Source organism: Grammomys surdaster, unplaced genomic scaffold (genome assembly GCF_004785775.1).
Source record: "Grammomys surdaster isolate TR1022 unplaced genomic scaffold, NIH_TR_1.0 126059, whole genome shotgun sequence".
In the NCBI taxonomy this organism is placed as follows: domain Eukaryota; kingdom Metazoa; phylum Chordata; class Mammalia; order Rodentia; family Muridae; genus Grammomys; species Grammomys surdaster.
In genome coordinates this window covers 2,757,918-2,778,065 of record NW_021620869.1, presented here as the reverse complement: position 1 = coordinate 2,778,065, position 20,148 = coordinate 2,757,918, and the positions used below count along the sequence as shown (strand labels likewise).

Sequence of the window (20,148 nt, the reverse complement as noted above, 5' to 3'; positions counted from 1 at the left end):
CTAAAGGAGAGAGAATGCATGGGATGGACCTAGGCCTTTACATACATCTAACAGTTATTCAGCTCGGTCTTCAAGTAGGACTCCTAACTGCAGGAGCAAGCTGTATCTGACTCTGTTGTCTGCCTTCGGATCCCTTTCTCTTACCTGGCCTATGTTGTCTAACCACAATAGGAGAAGATGTGCTTAGTCCCATTACACCTTGATATGCTAAGACAGGTTAATATCCATGGGAGGCCTGCCTTTTTCTGAGGCTCTTCTGAGGAGAAAGGAAGGATGTGAGGATGGCAGAGAGTAGAGGTGAGAGCAAGGGACAGGGAGGAGAGGAGAGAGGAGAAGGTTTGATCAAGATGTAAAAGAAACAAATTAATTAATTGATAAAGAATTTAAAAACTGAAAATAAAAGTGGGCATCCATGAGAGACACTCTGTTTCCAAGGGATGTCAGAGTGCACATGGGGACACTTCTATAGGAGACAGTCCTATAGGAGTCACTGTGGAGTGATAGGGCCAGAGACCAGCAGTGAACTAAAGTAGATATTTGCAATATATATAAGATGTGAGGGTCTGTTCTATGCAATGAGTTCACAAAAGCCAACAAGAAAAGGCTCAGCAGTTGAGTGGGACAATTGAAACATGAGTGAGAGAAAAGGTAGAGAGGAAGAACATGTCCTGAGTGCTGTCTTTCCAGGAGGGAACCAAACCTGGAGTGCAGCTGTGGGAAGGATCTAAAGTAAGTGGAAGCCTCTATTCCCTGAATCACAGGGGCAGCTTAGTGGGGTGCTTACCTTACTAATATGGCTTCAGGATATGGTCTGCAGGGAAGGTAACACTCCTGTTGGGCCTCAGGTGCCCTGTCTGCCAAGGCAATAGCACTCCAGAACAGTATCACCATTGCCTGGGGTGTGTGGCGTTAAGTGGCCAGAGATGGATGACAGATGCGTGTGGGAGCAGCCAGCCATGGTAGCAAAATCTAGCTTACTAAAAGGAAGTATGATGTGTGTTGGGTATTGAGGCTACAGAGAGTGTGCTTTCCTGGGCACAGTGGTCAACAAGTCTCAACAGGAGACATGGGCCAGTTGAAGTTTTCAGTTCAAAATCACAGGAAGGATCAAAACTGTTGTTCATCTCCAAGACAGGCAGGCAGTAGATGTTCTCTTGTATTCAGGAAATGGCCAGACCTTTGGTGCTATTCAGGCTGGGAACTGATTAAACAAGCACCAACCACATTAAAGGGGAAATTTTCTTTAACTAGTCTACAGACTGCAACATTAAACGTATCCACAGCGTCTTCAAAGAAACACCCAGAATAATTTCTGGGGACTTATCCAGATACCCAATGTCCTACTCATGCTGACACATGAAATTACCCTCACACCATGTTAGGTACATAAACATCTCAAAATAATGGCATTGAGCGGTGTCGAGATCCACAAATGTACATGGCGATGGTATGAGGACTCTCAAGGATTATTTACAGTGCAAACAGGGAATGGACATAGGAACCAGCTGCTAGCCCATAAATTCTTACCAGGAAAACACAATTTCCCATGTTGTATATGTCAGGGAAACATAAACCACAATAAACCCATAAAAGGACTCAAGGGCTCAGATCTGCACCCAGGACTTCATGCCTGCACATAGGGGCTCACACCTGTACCGAGGAGCTCACACCTGTACATACTAACTCACACCCAGGAATTCAACTTGTCCCTAGGAACTCACATCTGTACACAGAAATTTGCACCCTCACTAGGAATATACTCTACTATCCAGGAGTTCTGTCCTGGACCCTGGATCTAACTGAATACTCAGGACCCTGCATTCATATGTGCACCCAGGAGTTCACACCTGCAATTAGGGGCTACAATTTGCACCCTAGATTTAAACTTGCTGCTCACTGTCTGGAATGTGTCCTAATGATGCAGACTAGCTAGGGTGGGAAAGACCATGCAGACTGTCTCTCAGAGTTCAGATATGAAAGTTATACCCTCATAGCCAGTAAATATCTGGTTGTTGCCTCAATCTTCAGAGAAAAACTAAAGATCTTTAAGTGAAAGCTGAGTGCCTGGGTGTGAGCTACTGTGTGTAGGTGTGATCTGTGACATGAGGACATAGTGAAGCCCTGAGACATTCAGATGCATATGTGGGAACACAGCTAGCTGCTGAGGGACAGAAGTGGGTTACTCGTGCCACTGAGCATTCCTCTTTTTTTGTCTTTTCTGTTTGGGTCATGGCTTACTGGCTTGAATTCCTTCACACAGATATTGTGTTGTGTTTTGCAAACCTGAAACAGCCAGAAAGGAACATAACCAGGCTGCGGGTCATCTACCCAGGCTTCTAATAACACCAAGGGTATTGGATTTGCACTTAGCGCTCAGGTTGCCACCTAGGATGGCGAGAGCTGGGCATCTACCCTAGGAAGGCTTCCCTACATCATTCTTCCCACATTAATATAGTAAGTTGGTGAGAAAATCAAGGTAATGGGCTGTGGCCAGAGGGCCACAACATTGCCCTATAGGAGTGACTGCTGGAATAAGGGACACTGGATGAAGGTGGTATGGAGATTCTCTGCTGTAATTTTGGTGGTCCCTTCAAGGTATCCAGAGGACTGTAGGATACATACCAACCCATAGAGACCAGTGTCAAGAAAGCAGAGATTGGTCACAGCAAGTCTTCCAACTCTGGAGCCCAGGGATTTAGGGTCTCAGTTGCCATCGGCCAGTACCTCCTTAATTGGCCTTTGGAGGCCAAGAGCCCCAACACTCTGAGATGTAGAGCACTGTATCCAGGGGAGTACCCCAAGGGCAGGCAACTCCATACAATGCCCTGCTAGAGTTCACATGAGAGCTGACAAATGAGGAAGCCCTGCCTTCTTTCCTACAAGACCCAGAACTTGCCACAGCCAGAACCATCACAGTCAGTCCCTTACAGAAACCCAGGTGCCCACCTTTTTTCACAGTCACCTAACTGCACGGCTGACCTGACGACAGTCCAAAGACAACTGTTGTCTGCCTCTCCACATCCATCATAGAACAGGCTCTTCAGCATGGGGCACTGGGACATGCATGTTAGATGTGTGACCCTGGGGTAGACTGGACTCATACCTAGGAAAGGTAAGTTCATTGTGTCACCTGTGGGGAGTAGGAGACCATCCATATGGGTGGACAGAAGAAAGATGGAGCACACAGTGTGCATGGTCCCTGCTGTGCATCAAACCCACAAAACTGACATGTCTTAATCTGATCATCCTTCACTTTTGGCACACATTGGGGTCTGCCATTCCTGGGCCTTATTAAACACCAGCTCAACTTCTACAGGTAGGTGGACTGAAACTCTTCATCCAACCAGCTCACAGGACACTGTGTTGGTGCTTGCTCAGGAGGGACAAGGCTTTCCCTTTTTACACAATGTCTGCCAGCTCGCCCACAACAGAGCAGTGTTCTCAATCCATGCCTCCCTCTCCATCCTTAGACATCCTTAGATAATGTTTTTCCTCGGCACCCTGGGAAGATCAAGCTTGTTCTTGTTCCAGCTGGAAGCAAAGGACCATCTTTCATTTACACATCACATATATCACCATGGAAACCTAGACATTCAGAACTGTGACTGCTGGCTGGTATGTCAAGAGTGTGAGCACAAAGCCACTCCATGCACACCTGTGAGTTCACAGTGAGAAAAAATTGGCTGTGTCCTCCCTACGAGCATTTGAGTGAGAGTGAACTGTGGAGGTGAGTAGAGGGCACAGAAGAGGAGCTCACTCAGACCAGACAAGTCCTTTTACCCTCCAGGGTAATGGAGAACAGACACACTCTTCTCTCCACACAGAACACACAGCACAACACCTCCCTGCAATGATTTATCAGCCAAAAACATAATCACCAAACCCAGGTACTTAGAAAACAACCCCAATCTATTGATGCCATGTATGATCAATATGAGTAAGAGAAAGTGGCTGTAAATGACCAGAAGACCAGAGGACAGCTCTCTAGTTTTCAGTGTCAAAGTACAAGTCTTTATAAACCCACAAAGGTGAAGTGGAACTGAGAGTAGAATTGGCCATGTGATCTAGTTGGAGATTCTCATCATGTCCAAAATATCTCTGAAACTCATTCTTACTGTTTCTCAGGACATGAGCCTCAGCTGCCTCTTCACCACAATATCCAATATGTAGTCATTAGCTGGAGATCTGCACATCCTCCAGCAAGCTGTACATCTGCACATTGATAAGTACTGTGGACAAGTCTTGGAGCTAGAGTCGTTGAGCATCCTGCAGGGTACACGGTCTCAGTCTCAGCATGGAGAGTGCTTTTCTGTACTCTTGACTAAGAGGGACTCCTCCTGGTGAGAACATGATCAGCCTGTTTGAGAGGGAAGGAGGTCCTTCTAAACATTTTGAATCGAGGAGGAGGGCTGGTTGATCTGGGTGAACTCAGCAGGCACCTGTACTAATGAAGTTCCTTTGGGGTGTCTCTGTGATGTAGTAGCACAAGTGACTAAGAGGCAGGCATGTAGACCTTGAAAGGCTGTCTATGCTCCATCACTGAGCTCTGGAAGTCTCTCTGCATCCTCAGATCACTACCCAGCCTCCTGTAGGAAGAGGACTCAATACATTCTTGAGAACTAAGTAAATCAGAGGAAATGTCCCCTTTTCAGGCCACTCAAGGTCATTGGGAAGATCATAGCATCTAACAGGCTTCTGGAGAGTGGCCAGCATGTTGAGACCTTGCTCTGGAAGCCTGTTGAACATCCAAGTACAGCAGTGAAATCGGCTCGACATCTCTGTGAATGCATCTTTCCTTACTCATGGCCACACACGTGCACAGAAATGGAAGCCTCTCAGCAGTGTCCTTGCAGGGGTTCGTGCTGATAGGGTTTGGGGGAGGTATAAAGACTCAGGCTCTTCTCTTTGCTGTCTTCCTGGTCCTGTACATGGTGACTGTCCTGGGCAACCTCACCATGATCGTGGTCATCACCCTGGATGCCCGCCTGCACTCCCCCATGTACTTCTTCCTCAAGAACCTGTCCTTTGTTGACCTCTGTTACTCTTCTGTCATTGCCCCCAAAGCCATGACCATCTTCCTCTCCTCCTCTAAGGTCATCACATTTGCAGGATGTGCCACTCAGTTCTTCTTTTTCTCACTTCTGGTTACAACTGAAGGCTTCCTGTTGGCAGTCATGGCCTATGACCGTTTCATGGCCATCTGCAGTCCTCTGAGGTACCCTGTGACCATGTGCCCTATGAACTGTGTCTGTCTGGTCCTGGGCACCTACTGTGGAGGCTGCCTGAATTCCATTGTACAGACCAGCCTCACATTCCAGCTGCCCTTCTGCAGCTCCAACCGTATTGACCACTTCTACTGTGACGTGCCCCCACTGCTCCGGCTTGCCTGTGCTGACACAACTCTCAATGAGCTTGTCATGTTTGGCATCTGTGGGCTCATCATCGTGTCCACCACTCTCGTGGTCCTTATCTCCTATGGCTACATCACAGTGACCATTCTCAGGATGCGCTCTGGGTCAGGGCGGCACAAGCTTTTCTCCACCTGTGGGTCACACATGACAGCTGTGTCTTTGTTTTATGGAACTGTCTTTGTCATGTATGCTCAGCCAGGCGCTCTGACATCCATGGAGCAGGGCAAAGTGGTCTCTGTCTTCTACACCCTGGTTATCCCCATGCTGAACCCTCTCATCTACAGTCTGCGCAACAAGGATGTGAAGGATGCCCTGAGGAGCCTGGGACAGAGGCACAGCCTTGTGAAGGAGGATGTGCAATGAGGGACAGGCCTATGCCTTGATGGAAGATTGCTAATGAAAGTACATGCAATCTTTTCTATTCATCCATTCTGCAATGTTTCCTGGACGCACATTATAGACCAGGTACTAACGAAGCAGGTAGTATACAGTTGCTCTGATAAGGGGTAGAGCAAGTTCCAAGCCCTTTTTAATGTATGGTGCAGTGAGTGTGATTTATATTTGTTGGCACTGAAAAAAGATTTTTTTCTATGAAAGGAAATAGATATTTGGACTAATGTACAAAACAGAATAAATTGCTAAAAGCAAGTCCCTTTTTCTGATCCTACCCTGATGTGTATCTTGGTAACTACTTGTGAGCATACAGGAGTCTTTCTGTTTCCATTTAGTTCAGCTCTCTCTAGAGCTTTAGACTTGTTAAATTTGACTCCAGAGGCTGGGGAGGTGGCTTAACACTTAAGAGTGCTTGATGTTCTTGAAGAAGACCAGAGTTCAGTTCCAAGTACCCATGGCAAGAGGCTCAAAATCATCTTGTGACTCCAGTAATGGCCTATGATTGCTTCATAGCCATCTGCTGTCCCCTGAGGTGCTCTATGACCATGTGTCCCATGGCATGTGCCTGTCTGGTTCTCAGTACCTATAGTGGAGGCTTCCTGAACTCCATTATGCAGACCAGCCTCATGTTCCCGCTGGCCTTCTGCATTTCCAACCATACTTAAAAGTTGTGGTCTGCAAATGTTCAGTAATATTGATGTGAATGAATAACTTCAGCATAAACAAGACATACCATGTCCATGGAGGATGAGCTGCGCATCCAATGTAGTTTATAAACTTTCCATCATATTTGACCAGATGTAACTCCAAATCCACACCCACTTTTTACTTCATTGGGCGCCTATAGATACTCATCCATACTAACAGATAAGCACAACACATGTAAATAAAAATTTTAAAAGTCAAATAAAATAACTCTAAACGTTGCCAAGTTTTCCTCATAGTGAGTCCCACGGCTCTGGTGAAACACATCTAGCATAGATTCTGTCTCTCAAAGAGCCATAGTCTAAACTTAATGTAGTAGTAAATATATACATATTATATATGTATATATGCATGTGTTGAAATCAATCTGAAAACCCACAATCTTGGGACTATACTACATTGTGGCTAGGGAAGATGTACAACCCCACTGTATCCTCTGTTCAACCCCAGGCATTCTGCCCCAATTTCAACACTTGACCAGATCTGACCAGAGTTACCACTCTCTTCCGAGAGCAACCTGTAAGACAGCCAAGGTATTTCTCTTGTTCCTGATGTCCGCTGCTCAGCATCCTCTTCATAAGATTCATCCATGTGCTTGTGTACAGTGAAGGTTGCATGGTCCTCAAGGCTTCATGTGAGTGCAAGTCAAGGACCACTTGCACTCTGCACTTGGGATATGTGTATGGTTTGTAGTTACCTTCTGTTACACAATAGCCACTCTCAGTAAGAATTTAAATGACAACACATAAAAAGGCTAGAATTAAAAATGTGTTAGGATACAACTTTAATAGAAAAAAAATAATCTCTACAGTTTTCAAGACATCCAACTGTCAAAAGTTTTAATGTTAATAAGCAAGGTCATTTTAACAGGGATTGAAGTCAAGGAATTCCTAGAAATGATATTTTTCTAGAGAAAATCCAAAACGAAGTCAGCCTTCTAGAATATGCAGAAGGTGTGACAAGGGCCAACACTGGACTAATGAATGTAGATCGACAAGGGACAAAGAAGGAAACTTCTTATGGGGAAATGTCTCAAGAGGCCCCTGATATTAAATTCAAGTTGGCCATCTCAGATCAACAGTGGAGAAACTCATCTGTGGAACAGTTAAACAACATGGCTCTAGATATAAACATTAATAATTCAGATATTAATGGCAGATCATCTTTAATAGATGAAACGGAAAACTCAGAAAAGACAAAAAAATTTACTTTGGCAAATGGCTAAAATGATAAGGCACCGAAGTTAAAATCACACTTAGATGGAATTGGGAATGAAGGCTTAATGGATACAGGATGTAAGACAGAGATGCTTAATAAACAAAGGAGGATTAAAAATTCTCTCAGAGGCAGATAAAAATGTATAAAACAATGTTGTGTTGGGGGAGAGAACATGCTTTTGTTTACACAGGAAAATGAAAATTATGGATTCCTCCCAAATCAATACAAATCAGGTTTGATCACAAGAAACCTCCTGAAGATCTTAGCTATAGTCTGGAAGAAAGAAATCAAGACCAAACAGGACAGGTAACAGGATTTGCTGATCCCTCCACATGGAAATAACTGTGGGACTGGCTCGAGACATGAAAATGTCTCGACCCAGGACCTCAGCTATGCATAGCCAATGTAGAATCCTCAGAATGTCGTATAAAGAAATTTATATTTCCGTTTGATTTTACAGTCCAAACTAACATATAAAGTAAAACAAATGCCTTTCTACTGAAACAGAGACCAGGGCATCATCTTTCGCTCAATTGTGCATACTACAAATTCCTTAAATGTGTAAATGTAAAACGTGTATTTTATTTTAAAAGTTTATGTGTTCACAGAGGAAAAACAACCAGACAAGCAACCTCAATAAAATTCAGTCATGGGGATACTGAGATGCTGAGTCATGTTTATTCCAGCATTCTGCCTGGTCCCACTGTAGACTGTCTAATCAGTATTTCATCAAAACCTGCTTCTGACACAGCTTTCAGAGACAGCTGCCAACCCCAACCGGTGCACTTTTCAGTTTAAGCCCTGAACTTTCTCAGCTTCTTGAGACTGAACAGCAAATGCTACAGGTAGCTTTCTTTAGACTGGTGAATTTCCCAATTTTTAGGGGACTCTCAAAAAAAGAAAAATGACACTCCAAATCAGCAACATGCAATCTTAAGAAAACTACTCCCTAGTCCCAAGACGTGGGCTGAATGGTTTTTGGTTGTTTGGTAGGTGAGGAATGTTTGTCATCATTTGAAAGAGGAGAATATAGGAATAATAGGTAATGGTATAGATTATTAACTCTACTTTTAGATTATTTTACTTTGGTAATTTTATTAAATTAAAGTCATTTTTGACAATGAGACAGGTCTGCTACTAGAAGCAACCTCATTTCACTTCAAAAAAGATGATGATGAGTGTCAATGACCTCCAAATGGAGTTGATTCATTGTGGCAAGTTTGGGCAAGAAAATGTCCTTGCCACAACTGCAGACCAAATGCTATTCAAACTGGACAACCAAGATACAGAGAAGTCAACTGCTGAACTTTGAAAGGACAAAGTAGGTAAATGCTTCATAGTTCCTGCTTCACAAGTCTGTTAGTTATTCTCGGCCAGAAGGCTAAAGATGATGCTCCAAAACCAGAAATTTTGCAGGACTGTTCAGGCAGCCAGTTTTCCCTGTCATTTCTATAATTTTGGAAGCAGTTTGCCTCTACTTTCTGAGTACTCAGGTAATTATTCCTTCCCAGGTCTCTGATGGGGTTGAAGACAGGATAATTATAGTCTCCCATATACGCTTAAATTATTTAGAATTTAACAAAATATTTTAAGTTTTAGGAAAGTTATGATAAAGAATGGTTTAGATACAGAACTTTGAACTCACTAAAATAGAATAGACAATGAAATACTTTATGCAAAACTGCCAAATTAAAAAGATCCTTTTATTGGACTAAAAGGTGGAAATGTGGGCATAATGCTATTGTGTAAAGGTTTTCCATGTATTATTCAAATGCTGATTTCTGTGTCCCCAAATCTGGTTGCAATCCTTAGTCTAAGAATCCCATGTCTAATGTTGTGTAAACATTGTTCTCAAATTATTCCGATTGGTCAATAAAACAAGTTGACCAGCCAATGACTAAGCAGGGGAGAGAATAGGGCTGGACTCCCTCCTAGCCAGAAGAAGGTGCAGGAGGGAGAGGAAGTGTGGATTAGCCATGGGGAGAAATTGAGGAGACACCATGAGAAAAATACCTGGAGCAGAGAAAGCCATAAAATGTGAGTATCTCAGAGATTTTGGCTGGGAGGCAGCTAGATTAGCGTAGAGTATTAAAATAGAGTATACTGCTCAGTTGTTGTGCCCTTAAAGCTAGATAAATAAATCTAATAGCCCAGTCTCAGCTATTTCACAGATAGCTGGGCTAAGGAAAACTGCAACAAATTTACTAAAAAGTCACTAACACCACTTGATATAAATTTTAGTCCCTCCAAACATGCTAACATCTTGGGGAAATTCATACAATGCATTCACAAAGGATATGCTTGCATCCAAACCTCAACATTCTACCCCTATCTCCATAAGGCTAATGATCAGTGCATGATGGAAGATACATTTAGCCATATATGACAGTCCACAAACTCTGAACACTTTGAACATCATTGGAAAGTCAAAGACCAAAGACTCCTCTGAGAATGAAAGTAAAATCTTAGCTGTATTTCATATGTAATAAAATTAATTTATAAACCCTTGTTGTGGCTTGAATGAGAATGGCTCCCACAGGGTCATATATTTGAGAGATTACCAGTTAGTGGAAAAGTTTGAGAAAGACTAGGAGGCATGGCCTTGTTAGAGGAAGTTTACCACTGGAAGTCGGTTGAAAGCCTAGGCCATGATTCTTTCTTTCTCATGTTCTGCCTGCTGCTTGTGGGTCAGGACATTCAGCTACTACTCTAACACCATGCCTGTCTGCTTCCTGCCATGGAGACCATACACTAACCCTCTAAAATTGTAACCAAGCTACCAGTTAAATTTATTCTATAAGAGTTGTCTTGGTGATGGTGTCTGTTCATAGCAATAGAGCAGTGACTAAGACAACTCCCACACTACAAGGACATTGAATACACATTTCCACAAGAGATAGAAGGAGCATAGAAAGGAAGAGTGGACAAAATGTAAGACCCAAATCCAACAGATGCCCCTAGCACAATATTCATTCCGAAGGGCATGTAATGTCTAGATGTTCTTGAGAAACCACACCCCATGACCTTGCACGTTGGAGTCCACACAGCTTCTTTCATTGTCACAGCCCTGACTAGTAAACATCCCATGTGCCTCAATGGCCTGGGGTCACTACTGCGGCCCATGATTTACACATGACACTGAGTAGTGCTGCCCACAGGCATAGCAACCCTGCTGCCCATTGTCTGACGTCCCATTTTAATCTGGGTGGAAACCATCCATGACCTAATAGTGCTTGCATTTGCATATCTGTTAAACCACCCTCTAGTGGATGATGCAAAACTCTGACCTCAGCTGAGGAATACTCTCTTTCCATCTTGCTGCTTCGATGTTTAGGCAGTTGAGTACAATGACATAGATACTTGGGAAACACTTCCTAGTAGCTTGTGTGAGGGGGGATTGTAAAAGCTCTCTTGTGAGAAGGAAGTCTCTCAGTGAGTTTATCACGGTCCTTAGCCTGTGATGGACCAGTTCCTGAAATGAGCTCAGGACATACCTTTCCTATTGTCCTGGTGTAAAGTATTTGGCTTCTCTCTAATCTTCCCTATGAATCTCTCCAAATGCTGTGTCTTCCTTAGTCCCAGTTTTACACTCCCTTTCTGATTGAATTGCAAGTTTTAAATCTCTCTGCTCTGCTGTTTGTTTCCAATACTCATTGTAAGCTTGGCTAGGAGTAGTCAGCAATAACCATTCTGCAGCCTGAATGTGGAGTCTCTTAAAACTTCTTCCAGCAGACTAATTACTCTGTCCCCTTTAAATTCAACATCTCCTGAATTCACAGGACATGACGTGATAGAGACAACTCTTCGTCAGACTGTAACACTCCTTCCTCTAGTCCAGCATCCAGCAGAGGCCATGGTGCATCTGAGACCTCATGGAACAGGCCTTCACTGTCCATATTCCTGCCAGATGTCTGCTCTTCTGCATCCCCACCATCATCATCCATGCCCACTTAATTCTTCTCAGATAATTATAGGTTTCTGCTAGCCAGCTCCTTGAAAATTTTTCAAATTTGTCTCTCAAACCAATTTCAAAGCCTTGAGAACTACATGAAGAGATAGTCCCACTTTGTGATCCAAACTCAGATTTTAACCTTGTGCAGCGAGCATTTTACCCACTGATCCAACTCCACATAAAGGAAACTCACACCTTCTGGCCCATGGCACAAGCGTGCTGTTTCTTAAGAGAAACAGGAAATGTTTATCAGGGTGAAGGTTGGTATTACAAAACCTAGAGTGCTACTTACCCATCGGACATAAATGTCAGAAGTGTTAGCAGGGGCTCTGTTGTGTCCTCATGTGCTCTTTCCATAATGAGAAAGAACATAGCGATTGACTCAGAATTCAGATGGAGACTTCATGACCTTGTCATTCCACTAATAAAAACATGGTTGTTTCCTCAATCCCAGGAAAGATCTTAAAATCTTTAGATCTTAAGAAAGAGCAAAACTAAAGAGTGTTAAGATCTGGGACATGAGGACATATGGAACCCCAAGATGTGTGTGGGAACACAGCTAACTGCCGAGGAGGGAAGGGGTTACTCCAGCTTTTCTTTCTGCCTCTTCTATTGGACCACTACTTACTGGATTGTATTTCTTCAGACAGAAATGATCAAAAGAAGAACAAAGGGGTGATGGAGCTCATTTTCCGAGGTTTCTAATGACACTGGGGGACTTGGTTTTGCAGAGTTAGTGACTTGAGAAAAAGCCAGTGCTCATTTAGGGGGAATTGAACTGACCAGCTTCCCTACAGAAGGAGGACTTTTACAATGTAGTTTTCATATCAACATGGAAAGTTGAAGGGAACAACAATGTTGACCATTGGGTGACTGCTCTAATGAGTTACACTGAACACAGGTACTCATGAATTGTCTCTGTTGTAATCCTGATGGTACCTCCAGAGGTCCCTGCAAATGGAGGCTTTCTGCCAGCCCATAGGGCTTGTATGGTGATGAGGCAGAGACTGACTACAACCAGTCTTCCAATTCTGGAGCCCAGGGAATTAGATTCCCAGCTGTCAGTGGGGCAGCACCTTCCTAATTGGCCATTGGAGGCCAAGAGCCCCAGCATGGCTAGAAGCACAGCATCTTCCCCAGCACAGTGACCTCTTCACATAGGTTCCTACTTTCAGTGACAGGAAGTCAAGCAAGGTAAGGAACCAGGCTTTATTCTTTATAAAACCCAGAATCTGTCACAGCCAGGACCTGCATATCCTGGATCCTCATGGGGACCCAGGTGACCACCTCTGCTCAAAGTCATCTCAATCCATTTCCCAGGAGCCTGCAAATGATCTGATTAAGGGACAGGATCAACAGCTGTCCATCTCAGAATCACAGACCAAGCTCAGTACTGGGTACTTGAATGTTGGCTGTGTGACCTTGGGGTAGACCTGACTCACTTATGAAGGGTAAGTTCATGTATCACCTTTGAGGAGCAGGAATCTATGTAGGCAGAGATCAGAAGAGTAACAGTGTTCACGTGGAGCTTGCCTCAGTAAGCTGACATGTCCTACCCTGATCATCTTTGGCCTTGGCACAATTCGAGGTGTGCACTTTTGAGGGGACCCTATGCTTGTTCAACCTTGTTAAACACTAGCTCCAATTCTGCAGGCAGGTGGACTGGAGCTCTACATCCAGGCAGATGACAGATGCCGCTGTTTCATCAGGACTAGGGTTGAGGTGAGCAATGGCTGTCCCTTACCATCATGATCACCCAGCTCTCTCACAGCAGAGAAATGCTCTCAACCCATTCTCTCCCCTCATCCTAGAAATGACAATAGATAAGCAAGCTGGGGAGATCAAGCTTGTTTGGGGGTTAACAAGAAGCAACAGACCAGCCTTCCTTTCCATACCATAATTATTACCATGGAAATCTATGTGTGGTTAGTACTGTGACCCGTAGTGATTGTGTCAAGAGTGTGAGCACAAAGCCATTCCATGCTCATCTTACAGCTCACGGTGGGAATGTTAGCTTTGCAGTGCCGGGAGGCTCAGATGGGGCTCCCAACCACCAACTCATGTCCATGTGTGAACTGTGGAGAACTGTAAAGGAGAGTGGAGGGCACAGAAAACAAGCTCACCCAGTCCCAGAACTTTCCCAACCCCTGGAATGATAGAGAACAGACATCACACAGATCTACCCATGTGCCTCAGCACAGCAACTTCCCAGCTTGGTCCTGTATGTACCAATATGGTAGTGACCACAGTGAGCCCCACTTAGGACACACCACGATTTTCAATGCTGTGGGCACTGTAAGAGTAAGTGAGAGGAATAGTCTGAGAGCATTGGGCAGATCCAACTCTATTTGGTTTTCAAATAGGAAAGAGTAAGATCTTTTAATTTCTCCAAACTTGAGTTGAAGTACAGAGCATAGATGGCAGTGAGATCGGTTTTGAGTGCACAAGGATGCCCCAGATATACCAAGGATCCATTTCTGGTGCGTTTGTGTGTATCTAACAACAAGGTATTGACAGAAATCCCCTAGCCTCTTGCATACACTGATGGCTACTCAATTCTATGCTTAGAATAAGAAAATGTGGTCCTACATGGGACAGACAATGGCTCAGTCTCAGCCTGAGAAGGGCTGCTCCCTGCTCTCTTTTCAGCCTGGAGAGGGAAGGATCTCATAGCTCAACTTCTGGAAGGATGGGAGGTCCTTGTATCTTGAGTCGGAGTCTATGATGAGGCCTGGGAGGTATGGGGTGGAACTCCGAGGATTTTTGTACTGATGACACAGGAAGTCTTTGGAGGAGATGGGACAGAATCCCCAAAGCTGAAGTGGATAAGGAGACAGAGCTGGCAGTGAGATTGGGTCCCATGCCATGAGCACGTCCCAAACATTCTTGGACCCCCAGTTTTGGTGTTAGTCAGGGCATGAGCCTAGGCTACAATCTCTAACGTCTTGTAACTAGCAGGAACTCCACATACCCTCTGTGAAACAGAGTCTGCACAGACTGTAGCTGTCCACCAGTCTTGGAGTCAGACCTGTCCAGATGAGGTCAAGAGTCCAGCAGGGATGCAGATACAGCCCAAGTCTGGCAAGAGCTATTTTCCTACACTGAGTCCAGCCTAGAGATGACAAGATCACCTACCCCAGTTTCTGGGAGGTCAGCAGGTTCTCTTGTCCATTTTAAGATCAGTGGGTGAGACAGATGGGCAGGGTGGGACTTGAGAGTGTCTTTTAAAATGGCATCACCCAGGATGTCCCTGGAGGTGGAGAATAAGCAACTCAGAGGAAAGTGTGGGGACACCGAAAGGCTGTTTGTACCTGACAGTCACTCATCTCAGAAACCCTCTTTGTATCCTCAGAGCTCAGATCAGGCTTCTACACAGATGGGGCTCAGCACATCCTCAGGAACTAAATAACTTAGAGGAAATGCCATCTTTCAGGCTACACTGGTCCATCTGAAAGGCGATCCAGGCCTCTGGGCTTGTGGACAGTATGTCACAGGTGCGTCTCAGCACTCCATGGGACACGTGCCTTTAGAGTTGAGGACTATTTTCCTTCTACCTCCATCTTCCTCTCTTCAGCGGACCCCACTCATGGCCACAGCAGGCCACAGAAATGGAAGCCTCTCAGCAGTGTCCTTGCAGGGGTTTGTGATGATGGGATTTGGCGGAGGTGCAGAGACCCAGGCCCTGCTCTTTGCTGTCTTCCTGGTCCTGTATGTGGTGACTGTCCTGGGCAACCTCACCATGATCGTGGTCATCACCCTGGATGCCCGCCTGCACTCCCCCATGTACTTCTTCCTCAAGAACCTGTCCTTTGTTGACCTCTGTTACTCCTCTGCCATTGCCCCTAAAGCCATGACCAACTTCTATTCTTCCAAAGCCATTGGAGTTGCTGGTTGTGCTGCACAGCTGTTTTTCTTCTCCTTTCTGGGAACAAGTGAGGCTTTACTTCTTGCTGTGATGGCCTATGACCGCTTCATGGCTATCTGCAGTCCTCTGCACTACCCGGTGACCATGTCCCCCACAGTTTGTGCTTGCCTTGTGCTGGCTGCCTACTTTGGAGGTTGCCTCAACTCCATTGTGGAGACCAGTCTCACTTTTCAACTTCCCTTCTGTGGCTTCAATCACATCGACCACTTCTTTTGTGATGTGCCCCCGCTGCTCCAGCTAGCCTGCACCAACACCTCTGTCAATGAGCTGGTAATGTTTGCCATTTGTGGTTTTATTCTAATGGGGGCAACATTAGTCATCCTGATTTCCTATGGCTACATCACCGTGACCATCCTCAGCATGCACTCAGGATCTAGGAGGCACAAGGTCTTCTCTACCTGTGGCTCCCACTTGACAGCTGTGTCCTTGTTTTATGGAACTGGGATTGCTATATATGGCCAGCCAGGAGGTGTGGCATCTAAAGAGCAAGGCAAGGTAATCTCCATCTTCTATACCCTGGTCATCCCCATGCTCAACCCCCTTATCTACAGTCTGCGGAACAAGGATGTGAAGGATGCCCTGAGGAGGCTGGGACAGAGACAGAAACATGCAGCCATGTAATGGAAGGTACTCTGGGGATGGAAGGAAGGGTTGTGTGGAAGACAAGCTCATCACTAGGACACTGTGTGTGTTTTGAATTTTGTTTTCTTGCTTGCTTCTGGATAGCATCCTACATATTTTCCTCCTTCTGGCATTTGTGTGTTCCTTCTTCTATCCCCTTGTATTCCAGGAGCAGCAAAGTCTCTCAGGTAGACACCACTGTATTAGAACAATTATCTACAAGGATGAGGCTGCTCCTTGGAGGCTGAAATAATCACCTCCTGAGAAACAGTTTTTCCTTCAAACAGCAAGGGGTTTCTTGGGCCTTTCTCTAGAACTATGACGGAGAATCCCCTGTGATGAGTATGACCAACCACACCACATCACTGGTCCTCTGTCCCAATCTCTGTCCCATTTCAACTTAAAACTCTCATCATTACCCCACTAACGGACTCAGGTCACTCACTGGACCTTGCTATTTACTCTGAACAGTGTAGTTACACTAATTAACCTTCCTCTCTTTGACTCTATAAGTGGAATATAGGGGTAGATGGCTAATCCTAGCCTACTGAGAGCCTGAGCTTGGACCTGGGGCTTCTCTACTTATCTGTTACATTATTAGTTGAAAAAAATTTATGCTAATTATATGTGAACTCTCATTTTATGTATCAATTTGAATTAAATCTTTTGGGGGAAGACTTTATCGTGTAAACACCCAGCTAACACATATCCACAGAGAGCATCTAGGATGCTCTTACGGCAACCTTTGAGTAGGAATCCTGGTCACAACACTAATGTAGCAAAGCAGACTTACCAATATCTGAAGGAACATTGAACCTAGGCTATTGACAGAACAGAATGCACTGGGATCCAGTATTTATTTGGTTCAGTTCATTCTTAAACCTTTGCTGTTGCTGTTGTACAACCTAAGTAAACATCCCTGAGGTTAGATTTTAAAATGTTGTCTTTGGCATTTGTTTAGTCCCAAGCCAGACTGAAACTAATTCTTGCCTTTCTGTGCTTTAGTGAGGATGAGCTTGAGATGGCAATGTTGAGTAACTGATTTCCTTAGAATAAACAGAAGAAAGAGGAAGAAAACAGTCTGATGAGGAATCAAGGGCCTATATTAGTATCAAATGGAAATATGCGTACAACAAGAATAGCAATTCAGAGACATATGACAACAATTAAACCACATGGCATTTAAGGATCACTTGAGATTCTCTCCCTGCTCATCTTAGCCCTGACATCAACAGGTAAAGAGTCCCAGTGCTGAGAGAAAAGGAGCCCTCAAACCCCACCATTGGGCCCAGACTCCCCTGTCTGAACAGTACCTAGCACCAAGGGGTAAAAAGTCTCAGTGGACTCTCCCCTATACTTGCACAGTTCTCCCTGACTCCCCTGTTGATAGGTAAGCTTCCCCTTGACCACAGCTTCAGGCCCACAGTTTCACTCAGCCAGCCAGTTCCAGATGTTCAACTTCAGTACAAAACCAGAAACAACCCAAAAACCCAAGACAGCATGTGTCCTTCAAAAATGAGTAATCCTATAATAATGGATCCCAATGAGAATGGCCTCAAAGATCTTCCTGAGAGAGTCCAAAAGAACATGGATAAGTACAATCAAACAACTCAAGACATGGCCACACTCTAAGGACACAAAGCCAAAGGAGATGGAGATAAGGGAGCCAACAGAGATATGAAAACCAGAGATCAAGGAAGAGGTAAAACTACTGGAGAAAAACTCTACTGGAATGGTGGAGAAGGTGTTGCTGATGCTTGGTTGGTTTTTTTTTTCTAAGAGAGAGAAAAAGCATGGTATTGGATGTATAAGAAGGAATGTGAAGATCTAGGAGTTGGGGGAGGAGAAATAATATAACCAAAATATATTGCATGAAATTCTCAATAAAATATAAAAATAGCTTTTCAGAAAAAAATTAAAAATAAAAATTTAATCAGATAAATACTTCAATAGCTAGTTGGCTGAAATGGGCAATACATGGAAGGAACTCATCCATCCTCCCATGAGCCTTTGGGCACCACCCTGAAACAAGATATATTGTTTTATCAAAACAGGGGGACATGATCAGGAGGGCAAAACTGAGGTAAGTGATGGCTGTAACCCTAGGCTGTTCCTCAAGGAGCCCTGGGGGAAGCTATGGGGAACTGTAGGGAACAAGTAAGGGTTTCCTGCATGTTGGGTTTAGATAGTTCCATTGCCATCATAGGAGTCATAGCAGAGCCCAGTTAACCCAGGAACTAGATATAGTCAAAGTCACAGTGTTTTATTAGGAAAACAGTTTTCAGAAACAAAACTGCAAACATCTGAGACACAGAAACCCAGGTTCACAGGTGCACCATTAAGAGGTCTAGATGTGCTCACTAAGATGTACTCTTGTTTACCAGAGGTGTTGAATGAAGACGGTGGAGGACAACTTTTTTTTTAGTGATGAGAAACCTAAGTCTTCATGTGCCATGCAGACACAGACTCCGTGTTTCTGAAGGGAAACGGTGAATCTGTCGCTAGCCATTATATAACATAGGATGTTACTCACAGGACACAAATGGCAGAAACACAGCAGAAGCACATATGACCCATTCCTGATGCATTCCAGGCCAGGATTGAAAGGATAATGCTGGACTGACTGTCACTAAAGGAACAAGCAGACAGTATCCTTGTTGGCTACAAAGAGAAGCTTGACAGAAGCATCAAAACCAGGCACCGACCAAGCAGTGATTTGTGAAGAATACTCCAAGACAAGGACATTAGCAAGGTTGTTCTCAGAAAGATTCTAGCTTTTCAGAAGATAAGGCCAATAGTTAACACACATGACCTCCTGAAATTAAAACAAGCAAACAAAACAAAACAGAAAAACTTCTGTCCACTAAAGGACACAGTTGATTAAATAAATAGACAGGCATAGAACTGGAGAAAACATTCTTGCTATAAATATGACAGAGGATTTATCTAGAATATAACAAAACACAAAACATAACATAAAACTTAGGCAATCTTCCGAGTAGATGGTTGAAGTGGAAACTTGTGGTTTGTTTGGAAGTCAGTTATGTCAAATGATGTTTTTCTGGGTCACACAGGTGAAAGGATGTCTTGCTAAAGCAGACACATGAGACTGTTTTCCTGGAGCAGACACAGGTGAAAGGGTGTTTTGATACAGCAAACGTGTGAAAGGACTCGGAATGAAGGAATATAAATATGACCCCACAGACAGTGGGAGGCAAGCACTAAGCGTTGGTTTGGTTTGTTCCACTTCTCGATCCTGCGCTAACGACACACATATATTGGTTCACCTTACATAGCGTTGTTGAGCTCAACTTGTGGTAATACCACCGTTAAGAGAAACTCACCTAAGAACTGTTTGTGAGCTTCCTGTGGCAGCTTGCCACTTCTGTGGCCTCACCTCCGGCCTGTTGTCAAGCCTTGTGGTTTCTTCAGGATTGAACTCCAGCTGCTGGTTCATGTGTGGTGTCTGCCTGCTGAGAGGACTGGACTGTAGCTGCCAATTCCTGTATGCTCTCTGCCTGCCTAGAGGACTGGTCTGCAGCTGCTGAGTTGTATTTGGTGTTTGTTACAGAACTGAACTGCTAACAAAAAAGATTAAGCTCACTCCCCAAAGAATTATTGCTAAACAGGTCTGCTTCCCCCATATCCTAACCACAACTTTTCTCTTCCACTACCTCTGGTGGGTAGTGGGTATGAGGACACCTCGAATGCTTATTAAAGTAGGTTGCGAAAACCTTATGCCTACAGATGGTTCCACATCCATGTACATACAGGTAGTACCAATTGGACTCAGTGAAATAAAGATATATATATCTTTATATATATATATATATATGTATAATATATATATCTTTATTATATATCATATATATATATATATCACATGAAATTGGGAAGTGAAAGTGATAGTCAGGATAGAGAAG

At 44.2% G+C, this 20,148-nt stretch overlaps 2 protein-coding genes across 2 annotated transcripts; both read left to right on the top strand.

Annotated features, from left to right (window-relative positions):
- Positions 1-4,801: 4,801 nt before the first annotated feature.
- LOC114610783 (olfactory receptor 12-like) lies at positions 4,802-5,842 on the top strand. The gene has a single exon (XM_028755400.1). It carries the CDS (start codon positions 4,803-4,805, stop codon positions 5,772-5,774), a length of 972 nt encoding a protein of 323 aa, XP_028611233.1. The 5' UTR covers position 4,802; the 3' UTR covers positions 5,775-5,842.
- A 9,423-nt stretch (positions 5,843-15,265) lies between these two features.
- On the top strand, positions 15,266-16,225 carry LOC114610792 (olfactory receptor 12-like). The gene has a single exon (XM_028755410.1). It carries the CDS (start codon positions 15,266-15,268, stop codon positions 16,223-16,225), a length of 960 nt encoding a protein of 319 aa, XP_028611243.1.
- The last annotated feature ends 3,923 nt before the right edge of the window (positions 16,226-20,148 follow it).

Bases quoted from the DNA above. Each gene is read 5' to 3' on its own strand.
- LOC114610783 (XM_028755400.1), top strand. From the start codon at position 4,803: ATGGCCACACACGTGCACAGAAATGGAAGCCTCTCAGCAGTGTCCTTG.
- LOC114610792 (XM_028755410.1), top strand. From the start codon at position 15,266: ATGGCCACAGCAGGCCACAGAAATGGAAGCCTCTCAGCAGTGTCCTTG.